The 27,446-nt window shown below is 41.8% G+C and overlaps 1 protein-coding gene and 1 non-coding gene across 2 annotated transcripts; one reads left to right on the top strand and one right to left on the bottom strand.

Annotated features, from left to right (window-relative positions):
- Window positions 1-4,765: 4,765 nt before the first annotated feature.
- si:ch211-79m20.1 (mastermind-like domain-containing protein 1) lies at window positions 4,766-20,703 on the bottom strand. The gene is made up of 7 exons (XM_040003970.1): window positions 19,794-20,703; window positions 11,555-11,657; window positions 9,551-9,616; window positions 9,219-9,415; window positions 7,633-8,716; window positions 6,719-6,855; window positions 4,766-5,772 (listed from the first exon to the last, which is right to left on the bottom strand). The coding sequence occupies exons 1-6, from the start codon at window positions 19,863-19,865 to the stop codon at window positions 6,728-6,730; spliced, it is 1,650 nt and encodes a 549-aa protein (XP_039859904.1). The 5' UTR covers window positions 19,866-20,703; the 3' UTR covers window positions 4,766-5,772; window positions 6,719-6,727.
- A 4,218-nt stretch (window positions 20,704-24,921) lies between these two features.
- Window positions 24,922-24,993, top strand: trnac-gca. Its single transcript has one exon. It is a non-coding gene; the product is annotated as a tRNA-Cys (tRNA).
- The last annotated feature ends 2,453 nt before the right edge of the window (window positions 24,994-27,446 follow it).

The raw sequence follows: 27,446 nt of genomic DNA, 5'->3' as shown, positions 1-27,446 counted from the left end.
AGCACAGATGGCATGTCCATCTGTGAAATGCTGATTGGAAAAGGAAATGGAGTGACAGCAGCGTTTACAGGAAATGTATTTGTATGTTCTAACTTTGCTCTTCTCTGTGGCTGGCTGATGGACCAACAACAACACAAGCACGAGTGCCCCACAGACCAGTGTACCACATGTTTTGTACACTGCCCCCTCTGGCAACAGAGCTGTCTGCACACAGACATCCCTGGACTGCTGTCTGCTAGCATAAAGTATAGAGCATAATATAAACCCTGTGTCAGAGTGATAATTGTCATGACATAATTGGTATCACAAGTATGTCACCCAAGAGACTGTTTCACCTACTGTTTCACTCTCTTCACTACTTAGGTTTAGATGCTAAAATCTACTACACTTGGTTTGGCTTGTGCATATTTAAGCAAGCAGCTTTGACAAAACAGCAACTTTTGACTTCATGGGAATGAAAATATCGTGTGAAACTTCAGCGATCATGGGAGCGTAGTTCTTACTGTCCTGAATTTTGGTCAGGCAGAGATGATTGCAGAGAAGAGTGACCCAGATAATCACCATTGTGTATTTACTTTCATCGTGTAAAAGTTGCATAACTTGTTTGTTTATATTCCACATTCTGAATAAAATTACACACAGCTACCCTTTTCCACAGCCCACAGATATTTACTGTTAATCTTACTGCAAGCAAGCAGACTCCCTGATGTACTGGTTTGTGTATTCCCCTCATTCAGCCTCTAGATTTCAGGTGAGTTTCTTTTTCTTTTTTTTTCTTTTTTTAAAAAAGTTGATTAATTTTGTTAGTTTTTTGTGTGTGTCTTTAATTTCTCCTCTCCTCACGCTACAGATATGTATACACTCCTACATATCTGTAGGAGGCCCTCTACAAGGGCCTGATATCCGCTTACAAGGAGGTTATACTGCCACTCTTCTATTGAAACTTAAAGCGAATGTCCTCATATGTGGATCTAATTAATCAGGTAAAAAAAAAAACAAAGAAAAAAAACATCACTAATTCTTTGTTTTTACATTCATCAGGTCCCAATCAGCCCAAATAGCAAAGAGAAATGAAAATGCATGCCATGAAAGAGTGTGGGCATTCGAGGTTAAACACTCTTCCTGTAGATATTTATACACAAACAAATGTGTGTAAATCTTTTTAGCAAGTGCAGTCAGCTGGGACAGACTCTCTCTGAGTCACATGCAATGAAACCTGCTGTCTGTGTCCCTTCTCGCCTCAGATACAGTAATGGTGCACACAACGCAAACACACATAGTGGTGCGTCAGGAAGGTGTGTCTACTCATGTGTATACTGTCTGCATGTAATCATCTGTGCATGTTTTTCTGCTAAAACTGTGCCCTAACCACCGTGACCTCTAGATAAAGTGTGTGTGTGCATGCGCGCATCTTGTCAGGAGTGTGTCAAACGTGGGAGTGACCGCTGCGCTGTTTACACACGACGCCTTGGTGCGACCTCGGAGGTTGCCGGTGACCGTGATTGGCTGCCAGCTACCAGCTCATTAAGCCGCTAGCATGGGGACAACGTGAGAGGAGACACACTCTCCATTTGTTTCACAACACATGAACATAGTCACACACAGTCGTCAGAGGGACACCGCAGGCATGGCAGGCGGCCACGCGCACATGCCCGGTCCTGCGTGTGCGTACACACATCAGAGCGCACCGGCAGCAGAGAGTCGATCTGGCCCCGGTGACCCGGCTGAACTTTGGCTCACCCTCACTGGTTCTCTCCACCACACAACATCGCACCTAGATGCCTGTTGGCTGCTGGACCAAACCACGGGGTCATGACTTTGAGAAGAGAACAGAACTAAATCATTACAACAAAACTGGAAATGTCATGTTTTAGAAGAAAGAAGAGGTGAAGTAAATGTATGTAGTTTGAGGAAAGTCATTAAAAAATGGGAACTTTAGAGGAACTAAGAAAAAAAAATGAAAACTGAATTTTATCCTGATGACCATGTCTTTTCTTGACACCATCCAGCGGGTGTTGAAAGAGTGCTGTCAGCAAAATCACTGAGAAACTGTTGTCCATTAAAGATCACCTCAGGACAGGAGAATGAGAGGTAATCAATGAGTCTAAAGGACGAGTCTTGCCTATTAGAGCACAGGGCTTATTTTCATTCCTGTCACTAACAATATCATAGTACTCACCAAGTGAAATTACAAACTTTGAGAGCATGGCATCTTGGTGCCCTTTCTAACTGTCTGACTGCTTTTGCTGCTCCCACTATTGATTTTCTGCCACTGTACTCCGAGAACAGAGCAATTACCTTGGAAAGTAGAGTGACAGCCGATAAAAGTTAGAGTCCACATTATGTCAATTAATATCAAAGTGCAACCCAACGCAAGTATTATCCTGCAAGAAAAGAGTAAACTTTATAACCAACATGACTGATTTCTGAGCATTATAAGACTTTATTTGTTGCCAAGTCATAGTTCACAACATGTTTGTCTGAATTTGTAAGAATGAAGGAGTATTAGCATATAAATAATGGCACCTTGCACCTTCTTATTTATGTGTGCTTGAGCCGCATTTTTTTTCTGCTTTGTTATTTTGTTTGCTTGTTCTCACAGGTTGTTTTTGAGCATGAAGGGTGGATGGGAGAACATCAGCATCCACAACTCCTTATCTGTTTCTCAGAAAAACCATTGTCTTCATTTTACTCGTCTCAGTCGAGGAACAAACATGCCATTGCTTCCGCTCAGTGCAGCCTTTGCTGTCTATGGCCCACATCCAAACAAGGCCCTACACCATCTCACTCCTCCACATTTACATGGCATGTCTGCCACATTAAGTAACCTACTAGCCTTGAATGGGAGTGAGTTATAAAGCCTGAGTCTTTATTGATTTGGTGGCTGTTTACTAATGACGTTCTTTGAAGGTGTAACACCTGGTTTTTGTCCACTGCTTATAAATCTTAAGCGAACCTGGCCAATTAAGAAGCATAAGTCCATCAATCAATCAGCAAAAACAAGAGGTGGTACAGGTGGTGACCACAGACCATTGCTCTCTCCTCATCTCACATGACTGATTTTACTCTAGTGATCAGGGGGCTCTTGGATGCTATTTGGGTGGTGCAAGATACACCAACACATAATGTCCCAGACGATTCAGACTGGGGGAAAATAAATGCCTTTAACTGGACTTTAAAACTGCTTTAGCACTCTGGTCACATGAGGCCACCGATTGTAAAAAAACACAAACAAAAGAAAAAACCCAAGGCCACTACACCAGCACAGTGTCTCAGGATTCAACATAACTAACAGCGCTCAGGGTATCTTTGGATAGCACTGCATAACTGGTCATTCCAGATCTTTTGCAGGCAGCATCATAAAATTCGCCACAGCACCTTCAAGCGCTTTCTTCTCTCTCTGTGAAGAGAATAGGGCGCCAGTAACAGACTAGCAAGGTTGGGTGTTCTGGCAAATCTCAGTCGATCGGCATGGTGCTTCTGTTCCTCATTACACAAAGGAGTAATGAGGAACATTTGATGCTGCATTAAATGCAGCACAAATATATTTAAATATACATAGCAATGTTTGCTGTTCTTATAAGGATTGCTACGAAACAGTAAGGAAGGTGAAAAGAGAACATGTGAGAATGAAAGTGAAACTGAACAGATGTTTTTTCCCTTAGATCAATGAAGATCCATCTTCTAGTTTTATAATACTGTAGGAGACACTGACTGAGTTTCTGTTTCTGTCAGAGAAAGTGAAGTCTTGTGTTGTTTCACCCTGCTCCTTACCTAAGAGACCCTCCAGAGCTACAAGTGTGAAACCACAGAGTTACACTACATGATTGAGTGGGAGGTATGTAGGGGCCAGTCTGGAAGTGGGCCTTTGTGTTGGAATTCAATTAAGAACTTTCCTGGTTACAATGACCGAGGTACACCCTCTGGTTTATGTGGGAATGTTCTAGAGAAAGTGGAAAGCCTCTTTAGCCTTTCTCCTATGGTTTTACAAAAAAAAAAACATGCAATATCTTGTTTGTTACTATACTAAATATAGCTAAGCACAGTAATCTTCAAGCTTAGATTTGCAGCCCATCTCCAAGGCAAATTTGCCACATGTGAGCTATTATGAAGTGTTTATACATGTCAGGTCCTGGTAAAGGACATGCTGAGTCATCGTCCTTAAAGAAGAGAATCTGCTGACCGAATTAGCTTTGCAGGGGGAAACCCCCGTTACACAAGAGAATGACATTTAAACTGCTTCTCTTTCTTAAATCATCTTTATAACGAGTTTCCATGTTGCTGTCTCTACTTGCTATAGTTTCACAACTGTATATTTCAATGAGTTGATTGTTTTACTACCCAATTTTTTTTTCTGTTTGCATTCCAGCTCCTTCTCTCTTCTTGTTTTTTCTCGGATGCCATTTCTGCTCCACTCCACCCCCAGCTGAGCCCTCACCCGCTCCCTCCCTTGTCGTTCATCTTCTGGCCATTCCTGCACTGACACCCTCCCTCCCTCGTCTCTCTTTCACCATACGATACTCCTCTGTTGACATGGCCGTCCATGAGTTGCTATAGCAACCAGACATTTCTGCTGACCCCTACCTTGCTTTGCATGACAGAGGTGCAGGACGTGCAGTCATAGGGTGAAGATTATCGGTTCGGTCTGATTTATTGGCGCATGCACACAGCTGAACATGCACGTGAACGTGCACTTGTATTAGGCATGCGTTCACCTCCATTTAGAGACTCATGCATGCATGAACAGTCAAGTGAAAACAAAATATTCATTCAATATTTTTATTTTATATTAAAAATAACATTCATTACAGTAACAGTTGTACAACCAATAATTATAATCTCAAACAACAATAATTACACTTGAGAACCAGAGGATTTCACATCCCCCCTTTTTTTAAATAAGTTAAGAAATAAAGTTTTTCTTTTTTCCCCGTGGAGATCATTTTCTAAAAGCATTTATACAATACAGTGTTGGCTATAACTGGCTCACAGCGATCTCTAACAGGCCAGGTCTTTAAGACTTGCTTTAATGTGGATATTCATAGCAGGTTATCTAAGCAGGCATTTAGCTGTTATTCCATTCCATTTTGATCTGGCAGTAGTACAAAATGAGCAGGTTATCGATATTTTCCAGTATATTTAGCTACAGTACACGGTAGAGCACTTCTCTAAAGTCAGTGTTGTATGGTCAGTGTACGGCTACTCCAGTGTTAGATAACTTTAGACATTTTAGGATAAGAGTAAGGTTTGGCATTGAGGCCTGAGCTGCACTCTGCAGTTTCCAGTTATCACCCCAGTGTAAAAATCCAGTTCTCCACATCTCCAGTCTCAAATTGAGACCCAAACACTTAACTTCCAAGTCCAAGTCGGGTTCTCCATCTGATGAACCACAAGGTTGGAGTGAAAGGTGTTACAGTCGCCAATCAATGGCTGCAAACTGCAAAAAGAGTCGACTCTGTTTCAGCACCTCACACACTTCCACTCATCAGTCCAGATCAGCTGGACTTGTGGTTCAACCAAATAAAATCCAGTGTGTCAAACACCCTCTGGTCCACAGAGTTCATATGATTGCACTTTTATAAAATCCTTAACGCTGGATGGGCCGCGGCATCTCTGGAGCAGGTGACTCCGTGTGAAGCCGTCCATTGAAAACAGCAGCACTGTTTGCACCCTCAGCTCTGTCCACACAGTCCGGACTGTCCAACGTTTAAGAAACCCATTCTTCTGGTGTTTCCACATTCCTTTGGAGCAATGTTTCTGGCTGAAATCTTCCTGTTAGAAAGGCAAAAGAAAAGTCGGATAAGTCACATACGTTCACTGTCAGCTTTTTGTCTACACTGGTATAATATTTACCTAATAACCCTTGGGTTACAGGGTATGTTGCATATCCCTACATAATAGGTTTGCCCTTACTTTTACCAAATTTATGTTTTGTTGTTTCTGCGTATTAGCTTTTGAAGCCTGCTGCTGATTCAAGATTCTTTATTCGTCACATGCATAGTTATACAAGTATAACACGCAGCGAAATGTAATACTTGAATCTTGAATCTTGAATTTAAATGCTGGCTGCCACAAAACTTTGAAGACTAAATATGGACAAATTCCTGTATTACTAATTACTGACAGAACCCAGCAGTGGCAGATGGATTTCAGAATTTTTACATTTAGCGTTTTATCGAACAAAATATTAACACTAGTAATTAAAATAATGGCTCAATTAGTCTTGAAGACGTTTCACGTTTCATCCGAGAAGCTTCTTCGGATCTAGGGTCAAATGGTGGAGAGACCCAGATTTAACCCCTGTGGGAGTATTCCCCCAGGAGGGGGAATAGGACCCCCTAATGATCCTCTACCTAATCACATGAGCCAAGGGGGGATACTCCCACAGGGGTTAAATCTGGGTCTCTCCACCATTTGACCCTAGAACCGAAGAAGCTTCTCGGATGAGAGGTGAAACGTCTTCAAGCCATTTAAAGAAGTCCAGACGCTTTTCTTTCCAAGCTCCTTAGACTACGATGACCTGGATGACTGAGAACCTTCACAGACAATGGCTCAATTATTTTATCAGCGATCCCAGCATCCATTCAGCATCCATTTAAGACTTCCAAGTACCAGTGCACAGATTACCACCCTCACGTTAAACAATATTGTCCCTTCTACAAAGCTTTATATTCACCTCTCTCTTAACCCTTAACCCTGTCTGTCTCCTTGATCTTACCTCGCAGGTTTACATGATCATAGCTCTAATGGCTGCTTTGCTGATGCGTTTGCGGTTCTTCCTCCTGCGGCGTGGTGAAGCGGGACGAAACGGAGCTTTACGGGCTGAAGGCGAAATGGGAGCCGCCGTAGAGGAAGCTGGAAGAGATAAAACAGGCAGTAGAAACAGAATGAGTCAACTTTTTTCTGCAGTTGTTTGGCCAAGTTTGAACACAGAACCTTTTCTTGCACAAGTAAGTGAAGCAAAGAATTAACACATGGTATAGAAATTGTGCAGTGGCTCCAATTGTACCCTGCAGGGCACCAGATAACTTTGAAGCCTGTGTAACAAAGCCTGTGGCTGCCTGCAGGTTTTCCCACAGTCAGAAGTTCAGCCTTCTGACTGCAGAGCTCTCAGGGGATTGAGGAAGAATGGCAGGACACATGTGGCCATGTTGTTTAGTCATACATGTACTCTGAGCTGCTTCCTGCCTGGGAACGCGCACGAGGTAAAAACTTACAGTGGAGTTGTGTGACAGGTGGCATTTGTTTGCTTGACTGTCAAATTGCATGCAACTTGCTGGAGCGGTGGAACACGAGTAAAGAAAGAGCCGGCTAGATTTTAATGTGGATCCTGACCACGTTCCTTAAAGGTGCAAAATATGAAAAAACAGAGCACTGGCCACCAAGATATGTCTTTCCAGTAAAAACTAAAATGATTGTTAACACTGAGTACAATCCACACATCCAGGGTGGTGGTGTGTATCCAAAAATCTGTCCAGCAGTGAGTTTGCTTTTCACACCTTCCACTTAAAAATGTATTAAAAAAACAATTTGGTTTTTTAATTCAGTTTTCAAAAATGCTGTTTATACACACACACACACACACACACACACACACACACACAGACACATACACACATACTTGAACAGTACCTGTTTTAAATGTAGTTGGCTTTGGTCTCTGGTGAGGATGAAGCGGATGAAGATGAGTCTGCTCACTCGGTTCTCTCTGTACCAGCTCCAGAAGTTTCTGCCTCCTTTCTGCCTCTGTTAAGCGACCATCCTCACCGGTCACATTAGAGTCTTTTTTCTTCCCCTGATTGGCCAGCTCTGTGGTGGCCGAGTCCCCGCTGTTGGCTGAGCCACTTTCCTCCCTCTCGTTCCCTTCTTTTTGACTGGCTGTTTCAGTCTCAGCCTGTTTGTGATTTGTGACCTCTATACTTTTTTGGCTGGTCACAAAGTCTTTCTGAATGGTTGTTAATGGAAGGGTGGAGGTTTCTTCAAATTTGGGTGGCTCGGTTTGGCTGGCAGGGGGTGAGGCACTGTCTGACTGGGGAGTGTCGAGGCGATACTGCGTTCTCAGCTCTCGGTCCTCCGTTGCTCCGTGGTTGTACTGCTGTGGATAATGTGACTGATGATGATGATGATGATGATGATGATGCCTTTGCTGATGCTCTAACAACTGTTGCTGCCTCTTTGTGTGATCGGGATGATGCACTTGGCCCCCACTGTGTGATGTATGCACACCACTTTCCTCCCTGCTCCCTTCAAACCCACTACCGTGCCCCACTTGCTGTGTACTTCCCATGACACTGTGCTCCGCCCTTGCTTCAGATGGCCAGCTGCTGACCGGCCTGGGCAACCCAGGCTGGGGTATCTGATGCACCCTGGGCTGGGTCCAGTGTACAAGCTGGGTGTAACTGCCATGCTGCCACTGCCTCACCGCCGGCTCACGCTCTTCAGGACCGTAATGCTGCTGGTTGTACTTTAGGTCATCGTGGCGATGGAGGTCGGCTTTGGAGGTCTGAGTCTTGGGTGAAGGGGGCTGAACGAGCCGGGGAACGTGGGAGGACAGTGGCGGCTGTTGTGGGGGAGGTGGAGGAGGAATGGGGTTAGAGGGAACAGATGAGGAGGAAAAGGAGGACAGGCTCTGGCACCTGCAGCTGACGTGATCTTCCACTGGGATGATGGGTTTTTCATAATGGGGCTTCTTGTTAATGTACTGAATCTTTATCACCTGGCAAAAAAAAGGTGGAAAAAGATCACAAAATTAGCACAACTGATTGTGATTTTAAAAAAATCAGAAATACAGAACTAAACTGTGAAATTATCTCTGTATTTTTAATGAGGAAGTTTTTGAATGAGTAGCAAAGAGCTCTAATTGCTGTTGACACTTTCAGACACGTTAGCATTTCCAGGCTATTTGATGGATCCTAGTCAAGACTTGTTTTCTCTTTTTAAAAAGAAAAAAATGTTGATTTACCTGTTCTTTAAGCGTCATGCATAGACTCAGGTTGCAAATAAATTAACAATGTCAGTCTAAGTCACTTCAGGCAATCAAATAAAAATCACAACTCAGACCTTAGGCTAGCTTTTAGCCTTTGTACTCCTTTAAACTGGCTAATATGTTATATAATTCTGTAAATGTGCATCCAAAACCATATATTAGACAATATTAACCACTTGTGACTCTCAGTTACTCCCTGAAGTCATTAATGGGAGCTGCATGATCTGCATACCTGTAGGTATCTGGTGGAGGTGACTATAGGGACACACTCCATCCGTGGACTGTTGCAGCAACCTGAACACCGCTGCACCTCCACACATGGCGGCCACAATAAGAAGTTGGCATTGCGGCGATCTAGCATAGACCTCGTTACTTCCATCACCTCTGTTCGCACTTTACAGGCCGCCTGCTGGGCTGGCTGCGCCTCCACTGTTAGGAGAGAAGAGAGGCAAAGGCAAGGATGAATTTGTGAGTTATAGTAGAACTAGCATATGAGGTAAAAAAAAATTTAAAAAAAATAAATAAATGATTTTGAGGGATAAAAAGGTAGATGCAGAAACTTACCAAGACTTCTAATGTAGCGACCATGGGTGCCTTTTGGGAGAATATCATGCACGTCCTCTTCCTCTTCTGCAAAAGAAGAAAGGAGAGGGGATCAAAGGATGAAAGTTAGCAGTGAACTTAATAGCAGTCTTGGGTAAAATTAAACAAGCACTTTCACAGGCAACAGAAACCCTGTAACATGCAAGTCCGTTAGGGCAGTTTTTAGCCAAACTCATTGTTCACTACACAAAGGAAGCCATTTTTTTCCTCCACTAAAACAATTAGGCTATTTTCTGCTACAATTTGTCTTGCTGCTGTCAAGAATACTGTTGAGGCGAGATATGAGCAGTTAAATATAGCTCATGCATGGAACTGTGAGCGTATGTTTGCACTCTCACATATGTCGTCATTTCACACTCTACCCTCTAAGCCCTAATTATATCCCTGGGTATAGATTGCATGTGGCTACTCCGTGTGTCTACGTGCAGTACATTAATGTATGAAGTGCTATTTGGCAGCACAAATTAATTGCCTGGTTCAGACAGAGAGCAGATCGTTAGGTTCTCAGAGGCTAATTTCTCATTTTATCTGAATATTTGTCTGTTTCTAATTGGATTGGAGAGCTAAATCTTGTCGTCCTCATTCATATATTAATATCTGACTCTTTTAATTTTTGCTAGCCGGCTAATCAGCAGGCTGTGTAGCTCATTCTGCTAATTCTGATAGCATTTTATTTCATGTTAAATCTCTTTCTGAGGGCCAAGACTTTCATGTTTTTATTAAAGTGAGTACATATATTTACACAGCGATAACAAGAAACTCTTCTGCAGAGAAAACTGCAAAACTGAGAAAAATATATTTCTGAGCATAGCATAATGCTAATGAACATGTGCCTAAATGCTAACAGTAACAGTACTAGCCTTGCTAGCATTTTAGCTAACAAAAAGAATGGTAACAATAGCATTTCACATGATGGTGTTAACGCCAGTTTCACATCATAAAGCAGTCAACTCTTCAACTGTTCAACTCTTTGCCTCATTGATTTTAAACACAGCATTATTGTTTATTATTGTGTATTGTATTTATCAATACACAATAAAAGTTTATTGGATAATTTGCATTAAATACAAAGTACAGCTCAGGCTTATGTCACTCATTCTGAAGATGTCAAACAACTTTTGTAACCTATTTGTGCAGGGAAAAGCCCAAACGTTAACCATTCAGTAGTACCAGAGAAAAATTCAGTGATTCAAGTTTGGAACAAAGCAAACTTAAATAAGATAGACCTGAAGCAGAGTTCCAACATCCACTGAGTCATGACAGAATTTAAGATGCTGAACAATTAAATTTGAACACTGGCATTGCTTAAAAAAAGAAAGAAAAATAACCAGTAAAATGAGTCATTCGTACTTCGTCATCTCAGAATCTTGATAAAACTAAAACTCAAAAAATAACTGGCTTCAGCCAAAAAAGGGAAAAAATAGTTTGATCTGCCATAAAAACAAACTTTGAGTCACTTCCTCGTGTCCTGTTTCTGAGCATCCTTCCCATTGCTGGTTCCTCTCTGTGGTTGACGTTATGTCACTGTTTTATTTATGCATTATGATCAAAAGTCTGTCTATTAATATATGTATCTGTGACTTGAGTCCTCTAAAGGGTAAGACTATAATTAATTTTTTAATCACCCGCTGGTGCGCATTTGTGGGCAACTTAGTTTGGACTCTGTTTGACGGTGCAGGCATAGCGGGGGGAGGTCTGTGTCTGTTATACAAACATCCATAACTCAAAACCAAGAGAGGAATCCAGAGCAGGAGAACAATGTAGTGACCTTGTGTTGAAGGCTTCTCTCTCTCTCTCCTTTTCAGTTTGTCAAACACACAAGGTCACTGCTACTCTCTCCTCCCATCTTTCCTCTTGTCATCAAACTGCTCTGTGGGTACACCCAAATGCTTACCTCCTCCACGTCAGTCTTATTACTTTCTGTATATGTGCGTGTGTGCATGTGTGCGTTGTGGTCATTAGTACCTATTGCATCGGTCTCCTCCTGCAGAAGTAGCTTCAGGTCTTCCACAGAGGAGATGGGAGAGTTCCTCACCAGGTCGACCAGAGATGAAGGGAGTGGATCGCCCTGTTGAGACAAACACAAGCATTTGTAGTAAATCATAATAATTTGCTTGGAAACAACTTCTATTGTGAGGTAAGCCCTACGACAAATAGAACACACATGGATACATGGAGGTTTTTGAATTTCAGCATCTTTCTCAAAGTGACTTTGATACGCAAGATTACCAAGCCGCTAATCAAAGTGACATTGCATCCTGTTCAATTCAATACCCAAAAGAGAGACGAAACCCCAACAACAGATAACCCCAGAGTGAGCAGGCACCTTGTGACAGTGGGAAGGAAAAAATCTCTTTTAACAGGAAGAAACCTCTGGCAGAACCATGTGGAAGAGAGCCAGAAATGAATGATAAAAAACTAATGACTAAATGCAGAGTAGTGTATAAACTCACGGAGAATGAAAAGAGGTGAGTCAAGAAGAAACACTCAGTGCATCATGGGAAACTTAACTGATGTGTGTCCCAAATCAGGACTTCCACACCAAATACATCGTCCTTCTTGTCACATACTTTGCTAAAGGTTGAGGCATGTTTAAGTAAGGGAAATGGTGCTTCATATGTTCATATAAAGTTATATAAAGAAGTACTCCCCAGGATCTGTAAACAAACTATGATATCTGCTTTAAGGCAGTTTTTTCTCACTTTGCATGTTTGCCTATCAGGAGATAGCTCTACAAGTCAAACCTAAACTGCCCTTTTTTTCCTTCTCAATTAGCAGCGTGGATATTTTGCTAGTGAAACAAAGCTGGTGTCAAATGCCTTGTCACAAAACCTGCATGACTCCAACACCAGCACAAGAACTATATTGGCTGTTTGAGGGCTAAGGTCAATCTTGAATTGCAATTAGCTGCATGTCTTGTTTGGGAAGGAAATGCAGGTCTAGTCTGGGTTTCAAGTCCAAGAGCCTGACCCTGAACTGTGGCACAGTTATTATTTTACACAGGAGGCAGGGAGTGTCCTCTTTGTAGAGGAAAGAATGCATTCATGGGAAAACAGCACCACACATATACACCATGAATACACGGGCTCGCTGTGTTTTAAAGAGTTCGGATCTTCGATTAATTTGGGTGATTATTTCTCACAATGCGAAATGAGGAAGAGGATTGACGTGCATGAAACAGCAGAAGACAGTTGCAAATGTATCACAACAGTTACACAACTAGACAGAATTGTGCGCTGGCGGATTGAGAGAGATACGAGGGCTGGCGTACAATATCTCAGTCCTTGATCTCCAGTTGAAATTTGCTCCACTTTCGCTTCCTCCATCAAAGGAAATGATGGTTGTGATTGGTGTTTGTTGCTCCCTCCTTGGCCGTTTACCCACAAGGACTATTTTCCCCTTTTCTCTGAATCAATCCTGACCATTTTTGTTCTTTTAGTTCAGTTGCAGTCCACCAGCCTAAACCATGAAGTTTGTGTTGTAAAACAACACAAAAAGGAATGAAAAGTATCCTTTAAGTTATGCAAGAAATCTCATTATCACTTGAAAAAAATTAAAAAAAAATAGAGAGAGAGAGAGAAGTCATGTATTAATGAATGAAGTTTTAATATAAAGTACTGCACGATTTCATTATGGATTCAGCGTCGCTGTTTTTAAGGGCAGACCCTTGTGGTTTCTTTATCGAGATCAAAGGCGGATGACTCAAAAGTCATTGGCACATTTTGCTGTGGTTGGCTCTAAGTTCGCGCTATCTCCAAGCAGTTGGAATAACACTTCATAGTGTCACATGCCAGAAAAATGCCAAAACAAATCAGGCAGTGTTACGATCATGTGGATAACTCTCACAGAGAGACGGGAAAATGAAAGCAGCGAAGTAGATACGGTCTCTTTAATGATGATGAAAAAATGTGTGGCCGTAAACGTGTTTATATTATCCGTTTTATCTCCCGTGAACACTTCAACTGCAGCAGTCATCACGATCAGGATCTCTCCTGACACAGCTAGTCAGGTGAGTTTTATGTAAAACCAGACTTGTGTCTTTACAGATTTACTGTCCAATTTCTCAATGTGTCTCCTATGGTTTTGTGAAGCTTATTCGCAAATGCAAAGGTCCCCAAACTTGAGACGTTTCTTATGATTTTAACAGTAAACCGATCTTTCTGATGAGGTGCACTCGAGGGGCATCATCAGTGTGCACCCTCTCTGCTTTATTCCTTTCTACATTTCAAAGCAGCCGTTTTCAGTTACAATTCTGCACCTAAATTGAGCAGAAGCATCATTAATGTTGTTAGGAGCACCCGTGTTAGGTTTTTCCACACACACAAGTGCAAAGATTCAGATCTTCACTCTGATTATATTTGATTTGCAAGCTGTAAGTCTGGAAAAGCTATGTTAATGCTGCAGACATCTAGGAGAAGCAGAGCAGCTCATCTGTTAATTAGAAGGTTGGTGGCTCGACTGGCTCCTCCAGTCAACGTGCTAAAGTATCCTTATGCAAGATACTGAATCCTGAGTTGTTCACCGGAGTGTGAACGTTTGATAGAAAGCACTTGGACACAGACAAAGAATCCTTGTATGAATGTGTGTGTTTATGAGAGACGTTGTATAAAAGAGTAGAAGAGCACCACACAAGAATCAGTCCATATCTACCATCACAATAAAGAACCTTCCATCTCCATCTTCCACCTTCTTAGCCGTTACATGTTTTACATGTGCTTCATGCAGGCTAAATATAAGTCAATACAGACTTAACAAGCAATTGAAACCCTACCCTCCCAGGTAAGGCCCTGCTGGACTGCTGAACCTGCAATTAGCCAAATCCAAGCCTACCATCAGTGGACAAGATTTTCTAAAGCTTCAAAACAAAGCTAAGAGGCAGTGCAGTGGCCTAGCTCCCTCTCAAACTACCTGATCACAGTAGGCTCAGTGATCACTGTGGTTTTTATTTGTTTGCTTCCTTGTTGCCAAACAGACTCCCCGTTTGTCATGAATATACCAACACTGTCTCTCAGATGAGCTGACAGATATGACTGTATACACTCTAAGAATAAATAAATTAGTCAGTGTAACATCTCCTTCTCCTCACCCCCAACCGGTCACAGCCGGTGGCTTCCCCTCTCTGAGCTGGGATCTGCAACATGCTTCTTCCTGTTAAAGAGGAGTTTTTCCTTCCCACTGTCACCAAGTGCTTCATAAAAGGGGGGTTTGTCTGTATTATTGTAGGGTCTTTACAATATAAAGCTCCCTGAGGTGACTAATGTTGTGATTTGGAATTATATAAATACAACTGAATTAAAATTAAAATCAATGTTTTCCTTAGGATGATCACCTGTTTAAAGTCTATCCGCTGTCTGATCCAGAATGATTTCTTTTATCATCATTTCATAGCCTCCTATACGTTCATTTCCCCGACTAGCTTTCTGTTCTTTTGTCTCCTTCTGTCTGCTTTGTGGGCGTTGATGGCTCAGGACACCTGGATGACTTTCACGAGCCATTGGCTGACCTAGTTAAGCAAACACACATACACATACTCACAGTCTCTTACACACACAACCTCGCCCCCTCTTTTCCCGTTTATGTACAGATGCTTAACCACTTAACTGTCTGCCAAATTTGTCCAGCGAGCACTGCCACAAACTTGCACTCACACAGGCTGTTTCCACTATGCAAGAAGCTCTCATTACAGCCCTAGTGCTAATTGCAAATGCACACAAACACATGCAGGCACAAACACTCACAGAGAAATTAGAGAGCTGAGCAGTGAGACAGGGAATAGTTTCTCACTTGGACATGCAACAACCCCCTGGTTATAAAAATAAGGAACACGAATGAGAGGACAAGTTAAAAACAGTGGTTTGAGCAGAAAATCGCTCAAATCGCTCAGCACAATAAATTAAATATCCTGGCTTATACAAATCTATTTTCTGCTGAGTGTGTGTGGCTGAGCTTATGGGTTAAAATAAGCGTATATAGGATGTCACGGTCTGCGAGGAGGTCATACACACATTCGTGATAACACACTGCATGGGGCCTGTGAGGAAGCCTGGAAGGCAAAGAGCTTGCATGGAATGTTTGAGGAGAAAGGCGAAGTGTAATGGAATGTAATTATGGGGCCAGCTGACTGCTCTCTCACACACACACACACACACACACACACACGGAATCAGAAGCACAGACCCTGGAAAAAAATAAACACAAAATAACAGCAAATCTATATCTGTGACTACTGACTCATAATCACACCGTGGTATCACAACACATGCCTCCTTTTATCAAAGATGAGGCAGACTGCCAACTTACTACTAAATAAACTGATAGACTTGAAGACAACAGTGGGAACTCTCTCACTTATGCACAAATATACAAACAAGCTGAATACAAAGATCATGACCGCCACCCAACACACACACACCCACACACACAATCCAACCATGACTGCAGAGATGAGGGTACGGATGATGGATGGAGAGCCAACATGAGGACAAAGGGGAGCGGACGGGCGGGAGAAGAGATGAGCTGAGATGGGAGGAATAAGAAGGAGGAGGAGATGTGAACAAAGTGACTGCAGCTACACAAGTCTGATCATTACAGCAAGTGCCACTTCTATAATTTGGCGGCTTTTAAGTGAATCTTGTGTTTGCACGTTGCGTAATAAATTAATCAAAGCGCACTGAAAACTCAAGGGAGTTCCTCTACACACACATTATTTGCACAGTAACCAAAAGGTGGAAATAATAACTTAATTAGCCATTTAGTCACTTGTCAAACAAAATTGAGAGATCGTCTTTCCTCTCAGCTCCTCACTTGTGAGCTGCTGCTTCTCTTTGTCTCAGTAGTCTTGTTTGGATTTTGGCCTGACAGTTTTGCCCAAGCAATTTTAAACATTTCACTCCAAATACAGTTGAATTAATGATAAAAATAATAAAAATAATAATAGACTTCAACCACTCAGGATAAGTCTTCACTATGTAAGGGGCTAGTAACCTGTTTCAAAGTAAAAGCCTGACTGCTATTTTATTAACTTCTTTTTTATCTTTATGGGATTGCTCAGTAGGTAGAGCAGTGGCCCCATGATCAGAAGGTCAGGGATTCAAATCCACTGAACGGCTACCCTGAGGTATCCCTCAGTAAGGTACTGTCCCTGCACATTGCTCCCCAGGTGCTAGATTGGTGGCTGCCCATTGCTTCACTGTGTGAAATGCAGAGAGGCATTTCCCCACAGGGATCAATATATTATTATTATTACGGTGGCCCTGAGAGGTCAAAAACACTGTAACTTAAGAAAGCATCACCAAATTACAAAATACTGCAAAAGTAAACTAAACTATATTAGAGCTGGACCCTCCAATGGTAGCCCACAAAACAACGGCGGCATCGCAGTGGCTACTGCCATCTTTTATATACAGTCTACAATATTTCCATTATTTTTCATTTTCATTCTGCATTACATAAGACTGACTTTTCTCTAAAAATGAACTGCACAGGCTTACAAACAAATACTCTTATGTGCCACTGCACTTTTTCTATTTGACACACATGCACTCACTCAGAGGCATAACCCCTCTGCAGTACACACAAATACAAAAAAACACAAGCACATATGTCCGCTAACACATACACAGCTATGCCCGGTCACGTATCCAGATGTGCACACACACCACAGAAATACACACACCGCTACACGGGACACAAAGTCCATGAAATCCCTGGCAGATTAGTTGTTGTTCTTATGTAAAATGGATCAAGCCGACAGGCAGCAGCAGCAAATCATCCCCACTCGCCCGCAGAGACAATAGTCAGACAACAACCTGTTCAGCAGCCACCAATCAGCATCTGTGATTTGAACAGCAGAAGATGAAAGAATTAAGGTCTGACCTGATGCGTGGGGGCTTTTGTGTATTTGACTCCAATTCCATTTAAATGGATTTTTAAGAAATGAAATGTAACAACTCTGTGTGTGCATTCACACTTGTACCTGTTTGATGCATGATGATGCAAAAGAAGTGACAGTTTGACTACATTACCCTTTAACAGCAGGCAGAAAAAACAGTTCTTGCCAAATAAATTAAAATAAAGATTTGGGGTTTAACTGATAACATCAACCTGCAATGTCACGATGTAGCTGGATTACCTCCGTGTGATTGAAGTGTTTTCCAGCAATAGATGTGACCAAACTAAGACAGCCAAAGACTTCATTTTGCAACGAGTGGGCCAAACACTGAGAGATACACTGACTTAACAAGTAAATTCATAATGCTAATAAACCCAAGTGTGCTGGCCTACAATCTAGGGGCCACAAATCTAACTCCCACCGTACTTGGGTTCAACACAGTGAAGTTACTGAACCTCTGAAGCAGTAGCACACTGTCAAAGGTGAACTGTGCAACACTGAAGCCTTCGTTTATTCAGAGTAAATGTTCTAAGTGTATAAAGGAAGACTCCATTTGTTGGTTCCAACCCTTACAGGATGATGTGGTTTTGAGGAAGAGAACCTGAGATTGGTAAAAAGGAGATCACACAAAATTTCAGGTCAACTAAGGTCTAGTCACACTTTCATTCACCTCAACGGTGTTACAACACAAACAATGTATATACTGCATATATGCATGTACTGAGTTGCCTTGGACAGAGCTAACCATGTAGGAGGCTATCCTGAATAGAAGTGTTAACACAACTAAGTGTGACATTCATGCAACACTGGGCTAGATCTTTTGGCATGTTAACTGTGACACTATATTTCTTGTATCAACTTAATCGTTGAGTTTAAGCAGAGCTAAAAATGTAGCTTGACCTTATTAAAATAACACTCACGGGGGTGTTTAGAAGGTGCCAACATTTTTTGTGATTTAGATGTGAATTATTTTTTTCCAGGGCTCCAGGGAAACAAATGAATGACACTGCGAAACACTTGTGCACCATCTCGTAAGGGGAAGTCCCAGCTGGTTAAATATTCTTGTGATCATGATTATGTGCTAAAGTGGTCCACAGCAAGTCCAAACAATTACAACTACTACATATGGCCCTGCGACAGACTGGCGACCTGTCCAGGGTGTACCCTGCCTCTCGCCCTATGACAGCTGGGATAGGCTCCAGCGCCCCCCGCGACCCTGAAAAAGGATAAGCGGAAGCGAATGGATGGATGGACATATGTATAAGATATTTACACATTATGTTTTTGTGGGGTTTTTTTTACTGTAATTATACATGTACAGTCTTTATTTGGCCAACTATGCATTTCTGTTCGCAGAGATATACATAGCAGCTGGAAAAATGGGTATCCTTAAAGAATCAATTATATAGAAAGATGATTTTAAAGGTGTGGCGACAGAGGCCCTTGGTGTATTTGCCATGACAACAAAAACAACAGCTATGTTGATGGATGGATTTTGGCTCCAACTCTTTAAAGACTGGTATAACTCCTGATGCTGGGCCACTAGCCAAGGCCCACCCTCAACCTGGCTTCCCCGCTCTCTCTGTGACACTGTTACTCTCAATACATCGGGAATATGACCTTCTCAAAACGTGACAGATAATGCACACGCTGCAGAGGCACAGAGAGATAATTGAACAGACTCGTGCACAGGTTCACCCATATAAACACACAAACTGTAGATTTTCTCTTTTACTTGGCCCATAATGTGTAACAGGAAACATCCACCAACCGTTCGCAAAATCACCTCAGGGAGTAATATATGTCAAACACTTACTCACAAGTCAAGAATTCACGTTGGCTCACTATGTGACATATCAGAGTCTGAACATGAACTCACAACCGTGTTGACGGTTATTTCACTGATATTAGATCCTACCTTTGGAAAACTGTATTCTCAGGTTAGTAACGATCAGAATAAGAAAGATATCCCTGCCAGTCCCATCCAAAACATCTACGTGCTAATGGTTTCAAACTCATGACCTTTTGCAGGCTTCTCAGTGTGTCCTGGATGTCTCACGGGTGACCCTAAAGCCAACAATTTTTCCCACGCAGACATAATGTTTAAGCCTTTAAATAAAAAAAACGGACAAAAGTTTTGCTACAAATATAAAATACCAATCTTAAATCAAAATTAATTTTGTTGTGGTTGCTTTTCAAGACAGATCACCTCGGTCTTACTACCTCCATCATCCTTAAATCAACAGTGCGATTATATTGATTCTTAACCTGTGTCCTCTCGTAAATATTTACCAGCAAGTCCCACAGTCTTACCTCAGCGCTGCCGAGCCGGAGACGGGCCGCCAAAAGCGCAGCCAGCAGCAGCACCAGGACCCAGGACCTCATGTTTCCGCCCAGCCAGAGGAGCCGCAAGCGACCGGCTGGGCATTTAGCACTTCGGTGTCCAATCCCCCGACTGCACCGAGCGTCCTCCCGGTGTTGTGTGCTGACCTCTGGTGCAAAGCACGCACTGTTAAATATCCCAAAATGTGTCACTGCCTACAAGCGCCGCTTGTCCAAATGTTTGCTCACGGTGACTCACGCGCAGGCTAGACGTCTGACTCTGTCCATACCGCTTTTTTAGAAAACTCGGGAGACGTCAAGGGTACCTTACAGTGCGCTAAGTGCGTAACGCCGGGTGTTGGGAAACAACAAAAAATGCAGCTACACAGTTCCTGTTATATCAGCATGTAATGCAAAAGACAGTCCAAATAACGTCCTCCAAATATGCAAATAAAAAGATTCGTGCGCGTGTGCCAAGGTGTTCGATTCGTCCACTTTCTGGATAAGAAAAAAAAATCCAGTAAAACTGATTAAATCGCAAGTTCTCGCTCCAAAACTGCAGTTAGATGTAACAATGATGCAACTTCATGGTAACATTTTGAGCCCCACATCTCCAAAGGTCCGTGCGTAAAAGTTGGTTCACCTTGGACTTGCGCGTCGCGCGTAATTCTCTGGACTGTGCTGTGAAATAAAAGTCAGATTGTTCTTATCCCAGCGCGTTTATCTCACTGCAAAACCCGAGCGCGTTTCTCGTTAATAGCTGCTCTTTTATGTCTCGTGCTTGGCTGCGTGTCTGTTCCTCCTCCGGGCGCTCGCACGCTCGTTCATCCGCTGGATCAGGTTGTTCTCTCCCGTCGTGCCTCTCTCCTCTCTGATTGCGACTCGAGCGGCGAGTCGCTTTTCCGAATCGAAACAGCTTGAAGTTTAATAATCAAGCTCGACTGATGGAATGAACTCGTACCGGAAAGCATCTTATTTGAAATTTAAAAAATAAACTATTCGTGTTTTGATAGTCATTCAGCCTCGTATTTATCATGATATAGTGATATTCTACGTGGGAATCCACTCAAATCACGAATTTCCACTAAATTCTAAGACACAGCGTTTCATTTATTAATATATACGGCGTGGGAAAATTTTATTTTGAAGGTTTCCCTGCGGAAGTCTGTATCTTTTTGTTGCCTAGTTGCAATTGACGTAAAAGTCGTAAAATTTTCTCCGGGGGTTCGGTTTTCTCTTTTTGCCACCTTCTTATTAGTCGCAAGGAAACCCAAGAGCCTGTGGGTGCTCTTAAAGGGAAAGTCTGTACTATAATAGATCGAATATTATTTTCCATCTGAATAAATCTCAGTCTCAGTCTGTGTTCATAATGTCAAACTGTCATATTTGGTGACAAAGTCTTTACGCCATATATTAAAATGCAGCTGTGTGGTTCAACTGGGGAATTTTTCCTTTCATCTCAGTGATAATCCACTGCGGCACTTTTAGAATATGAGAATGAGAAAAGAGATGTGTTCAGCAAATTCAGCCCGCTTTATAAAGTTAAGAGTCAGAGCTCAAACAAACAGTTTCACTAAAAAAGTCTAAGCATTTGCTGTAATCTGGTTGGATTATAGTTTAGATTGAACGATTGGGGGTGGGGGTTAGCAAACAGCACAAACCAAACAGAAGCAGAAAGTCCAGACAATCCTTTGATTGCATTTTGAAAGCACTTCACTGGCTGCGCTGCTTCAGTTGTTTAGACAAGGTGAACTCCACCTGTTACCAAGATAGAGATGGACTGTCTGTCAGACACATTAAAAAAAAACGACAAATTCAGATTTCTTGCTCTACCGAGAATGTCAGAATGTGCAAAATATGCAAAACAGCTTGGTTTGTCCTCACACACTGCCGCAGCATCACGACAAGCTGATTCTTATCAAGTTTGTTTCACATGTTTTCAAAAGGACTGCAGGCAAATTATTTTTCATCCTGCTGAGATAAGCCGTCAGCACTTTGAATATCTAAAAGTACTAGTAAGATTTACATTATCCTCTGGTACAGAACTTTACCTACAAGGCTTTAAAGATGGACTATTATGGCATGTTTCTCTTTTTCTTTTTAAAAAAGAGCATCAAAGGGCTTTATTTTACTGGCCTTTAGAAAGTCATCCTGCTCTATTGGGGAGAAAAAACTATTTTTGTTTTGAACTGAGAAGCTTGGTGACTTGAAGATAAATGCACTCTCGCTGTAGACAGTGAATGTTTTCCAGGAAGCTCATTTTGGGGTCATGGCTTGATGGACCACTATGGAAGCCGGGAGTCACGTTAGATTCTTCCTCACTGCTGAGGGAAGACAGAGGAAGCAGGCATCCCTCTTTAGCTATTCTTAGACCGCATGCACACACATGCACGTATACTTACACACTAGCAAATTGGCAGACCTTGGGATCACTCTGCTGTCAATGACAGGATGAAGTGTGACCTCTCAAATGTAATAATGAAAGCATGGTGCATATACAGTTTGTGTGCATGTATCAACTTGAAAGCGTATCACGTTTACAGCGCTGCTTGCTGTCAGTTCTGAAGGTTCAGCAAAATTCCTGGTATGTCAGACAGGAAGGATACAAACCACACACACGCACATGTGTTTGAGCAGGTGAACTACTGCAGAACAGCTTGCACAGCTGTCCGTGACACTGGGAGACACAGATGTGCAAATACAGCCTCTGTTGTTTGTGGCATCTCAAAGCCAGAGGAGGCACAAACTCACCTGCAAAGTCATTTTGATAAGACAGTGAAACAAAAGCAACAGAGCTGCACTGAAAATATACTCAATTCAATTCTATTTATTCAGTTTTTTTATATAGTGCCAAATTACGACAGTCACCTCAAAATCTCCGAAAGAAGTCTCAAGTGGACATTCAAGGTACTGCAGCTTTTTGACATTTTAGCATTTTGTGTGTTCATTATGAATTGGAAATAAATATGTTTACTGGAGGATCCACATTCACGTGGTTGCAAAAATAAGATCAGACTAAAGAAAACCCCTCAAAAACTGAATACGGACAAAAAAGACTAATTCATTTCCTTTGACCAGCGGCAACAAACAAATAATCAAAGGAGGTTTCAGCCTCAAATTTCGTAGCTGAAGTTGATTTAATTCAAACAGCATATCTGGTTTGTACCACATGAAGGTTATCGTACCATTCGTTTGCTTTCACTCTCACACTCTCTTTCTTTTTTTAAACCTTGCTGCACATGTGAGTCTGTGTAAGAGCGTTAATTAACTTCCTGTCTAATATCCTTATCTAATTAAAAGGGGAAATTTCATCCCCTCTCTCCTCTTGCTGACTTCCTCTTTCACCACAGCCAGTTGTAGAATGAAGAAAACACATGCTGCGCTCCTACCAAAGTTCAAGCTCGTGTCAAAGATTTAACACACAACATTGGAAGCTTGTCCTGCTGCTATCTTGGCGGGCTGTCTCATTTAGGGCTTATTGAATGTTAACCAAGGTGATTTTCCTGTTATATCCTATAGGATCAAAAGTTGAGAAGTTTTGTTGGGATACACGAGTTATCGTTAAAAATCTCTCCTTTGTTTAAAGCCAAGTGGGGTCACAATGAAGAAAAATGGGCAAAGATAAACTCTGAAGTAGGCATTTAGGATCACTGAAGACTTATACTTTATTTTCATCTGCTCTAATATCTGCTCTATTTTTAACTCCATAAACTCATCCTGCACAGTGAAATATTCTGATGTATTTCCATTCTAGTAAATAAAATGTTCTAATTATTGTTATGATGAACTGATGCATTCAGATGGTGTTTCATTAGCCAGAGGACTGCGTTATAGGATGAAAATGGAAGAAAACTGGAAATGTCACAAAGTGGACTTCAGCGAATGGCTAGCTTTTGAAGCTATCCATAAAACAGCTAGCCATAAAACATAAAAGCCTATCCCCATAAGCTTTTACGTTTTATACAGACTAGTACAGAATCAGCTTTGGTCTCTTTGTCTAATTTTTCCTGCATGTCAGCTATCGTTTGGGGGAAAATTACAATAATTTGCAGTCTTAGGGGTAAGGTTGATATAAGCGACAGGTGGCTGCTGACAGCTCTCTACTAGACATTGTTTTAGCTAATTGTAATTGTAGTCACTGAAAAAGACCTGTCACCCATGTCTGTGGTATTTGTGCCTTGTGAAGCATTTTTAATTCCATTATCTTTCCAATAATATAGCAAGTCATTATCATTGTGTGAGCAATTAGCAGTGAGTGATTATAAGTCGGAAGTGTTAGCATTGCTAACACTAAACTTCCCAGAGAACTAAGCTAGCTAGTGTTACATTTACCTCACCCTCTCTTGTGCGGTAAGTATGAGTCACATCTGGTATTTTTTTCAAGGTTTTCATGAAGAAGAAAAGGAAAATATTTTATTTTGGGTCCCTATTTTGTATTAGAATTGGTGCTAATCAAATACTAAGTGTGCTCTGGAAAAAAAAGCGTACCCATTGACATTGTCACAGCTCTGTGAATCACTTTACAATTTTTCTTTCTCAAACCAAGCTTTGATGAGATCGAAAGCGAATGAGAGACCGCTGAGTCAAAGCGAGGGAAGAAGGAAAAGGCAGGAGGATGCTGAGAGGAGAGGAAAAGAGAGGGCGGGCAGCTGCCTCACAGCTGTATTGTTGTGTGAGTTTTCCCAACATCAACAGCAGGGGAAGTGGAACAGAGCAGCTAAATATGCAAACGGCACAATGAGGCAGCGAGTGTGAAGCAGCTGTAGAGCACAGCCGTCGCCAGGTCCATGAGTATGAAATGCTGAGGACCGCCTTCGCTTTGTACAGGAAGAGCTGACAGAGCGTACACACTGCTTTTCAGACAACAACCCCACATAGATAACATTGTTGCTAATCTGAGCATCTCTTTTACTGAGAGAATATTGTGTTAATGAGACTTTGTGAATCTTTTGATCTTTGTACAGCCAAGAAACAACACGTGTTTCCCTGTGCAGGTAACACTGAAATCTCACCAACAAAACTCATATTTGGCTCAGTGGCATTTAAAGATGAGCCTAAATAGTTGAATGTTGGGGAAATTTATTCTAGATTGTTCCTTCCTGCAGGGTGGCATATGCGAGGGGGTATAGCTCAGTGGTAGAGCATTTGACTGCAGATCAAGAGGTCCCCAGTTCAAATCTGGGTGCCCCCTGACAGACTATGGCCGCGTGTGATTGGCACACTTTGACCCCACATTTAGATGTTAAAGGCACGATAGTACCTCAAATCAAGCTACAAAAGTTATGTTTCTCCTTTAGACACTCCAGTTTCTGTTGCACAGCCTACCAGTCTCTCACAGGGAGACAGAAACCAGCCGCTCAGACATCCACAATAAATTTATAATCAGCAATTAATTTAATGAGCATGGCTTTGGACTGTAGCAGAGAACCCACACAGGCACAGGGACATGCAAACTCCATTCAAAAAGGCTTCATGCAGCCAGGAGATTCAGATGTGACAGAACTAATGACCGTGCTTCTAAGCAGCATATCTGACATTCAAACCAGATGGATTATTATTAACATATTTGTTTGTTATCAGACATCTGTGAGTTCGGAGAAACAAGTTTGCAAGTAGTGCATACGTGACATTTAATCTCTGCCAAATGTCCCATATAAAAACAGCAGCAACAGTAACAATAGTACATTAATGGGGCGATCGTGGCTCAAGAGTTGGGAGTTCGCCTCGGTCGTTGTGTCCTTGGGCAAGACACTTCACCCGTTGCCTACTGGTGGTGGTCAGAGGGCCCGGTGGCGCCAGTGTCCGGCAGCCTCGCCTCTGTCAGTGCGCCCCAGGGTGGCTGTGGCTACAATGTAGCTTGCTGTCACCAGTGTGTGAATGTGTGTGTGAATGGGTGGATGACTGGTTGTGTAAAGCGCTTTGGGGTCCTTAAGGACTAGTAAAGCGCTATATAAATACAGGCCATTTACCATTTAACCCCCTACCTTAGATTGCTTGCCACCATTAGTATATGAGTAAGCTGGTGAATGTGATTTATCACATGTTGTGTACTTAATCTAACACGTAATTACATAACACTAGTACATAATACATTATGAGTGTGTGTGTGTTTGTGTGTCTCTTGATAAATAAATAAACTTAACAGTGACATTTAGAGGTGATCAAGTACTCAAGGATGAATGGAGGATTTGATTGCTGACTGCATGAGAGCTGTTGGGGTGAAAGGAAAGACTCTTCATGTGATAATTGGTCATCTTGGCTAATGCAAAACAAAACAAAAGGAAGCCACGCAGTAGATATTTTTCCTTATTACCTTAGCAACAACAGATGCAGCTGTTTTTTAAGGGTTTTTTTTCTTAGTGTTTATTTTTGGACTTGTTGTGTTACCTGATAAGTGATAAACTTGTGACATATCTATTGACGCATATGTGCCACTTGCTTTTATTTGCAGTGTCTGACGGCAGCAATGTGTGATTTCCTTCAGAAATGGTCCGTGTCACCACCATCATCACTGCTATCCTTATTGTTGTCATTGTTGTTTTTTTTAACCTACATCCTCCATACCAACTTTTCATTATGTTCCTCTTTCCTTCTCCTCCTCCTCTTTGCAGCGTTATTATAAAACAATTGTTTCCACCAACAGGTTCCTGCCTATCCATATGTTCCACCGCAGTCTCTCTTCCTAATCCCATAATAGCAGTGAAAACCTCGTGTTTGCCATGTAATCATCTGAGGCCAGCTGAATTGCTAGAAAGGTCCGATCAAATGTGCTGCTTCAGTCCTCTCCCTGATTTTTATGAGTGAAAACACTCGCTGTGTTCCCAAACACAGCTGCCTGCCGAGTGAACGACTCTCAGCAAGATGATCAGACGCCAGTGCTCAGTTTACTCATCACTGCTGATGTTTCTGCTGTTTCTGGTTAATGAAGTGCTGTGCTGGTCCTGCTTCACCAGCTGTGCCGGTTTTCTCCAAGGCGTGCCGGTTAAATAGAATTAGGCAGGTTAAACGTACGAGAGTGTGCTTTCAATATTTAATAGCGTCGTGTGTTTGCTTTGTGTTTTTATCACAGTTATCTTTCTCGGGCAAAGAAAAAAAGAACAGTAAATAGTATACATATGGTTTAAGAAGGTCATACTCTTTTTCTTGGCTCGGCTTGCAAACCAAGAAAAAAGTTCTTTGTTCTACTATTATAAACAGTATTACAACAACAAATGAAAAGTAAATAAATTAATAAATAAAAGTACAGTAATGAAAACATTTAAATTGGAGCTCGTTTTGTTTGTTTGTTTGAGGTAAATTTCTGAGTAAATCAATTAAGTATAACTCAGTGATCTTGGACTACATTTTTACTGCTCCAAAACTACAAATGTGGCAACTTTCTTTTACTCTTAATTGCATGTTGCCAACAGTATATGAAAACATAGGATTAAAAAGTTGACTTTTTAATTGCATCCTTTGCAAAATAATGATCTGAAATCTGCTGACTGCAGTTCCTTCATATCAGTCACAACACTCTTGTACTCTAACTGAGCTCTTCTCATGGTTTTTTTTTTAACTATAAACAGGTCACACACATTCATCGCAGTGTTTTCTTCTATACCTGAGCATCTCATCTAGCATTCACACACACTCACATGCTGATGG

The sequence above is a fragment of the Simochromis diagramma genome, unplaced genomic scaffold, assembly GCF_900408965.1.
Source record: "Simochromis diagramma unplaced genomic scaffold, fSimDia1.1 OVJJ01000325.1, whole genome shotgun sequence".
Lineage (NCBI taxonomy): Eukaryota > Metazoa > Chordata > Actinopteri > Cichliformes > Cichlidae > Simochromis > Simochromis diagramma.
This window is presented reverse-complemented; position numbering and strand designations above follow the sequence as displayed.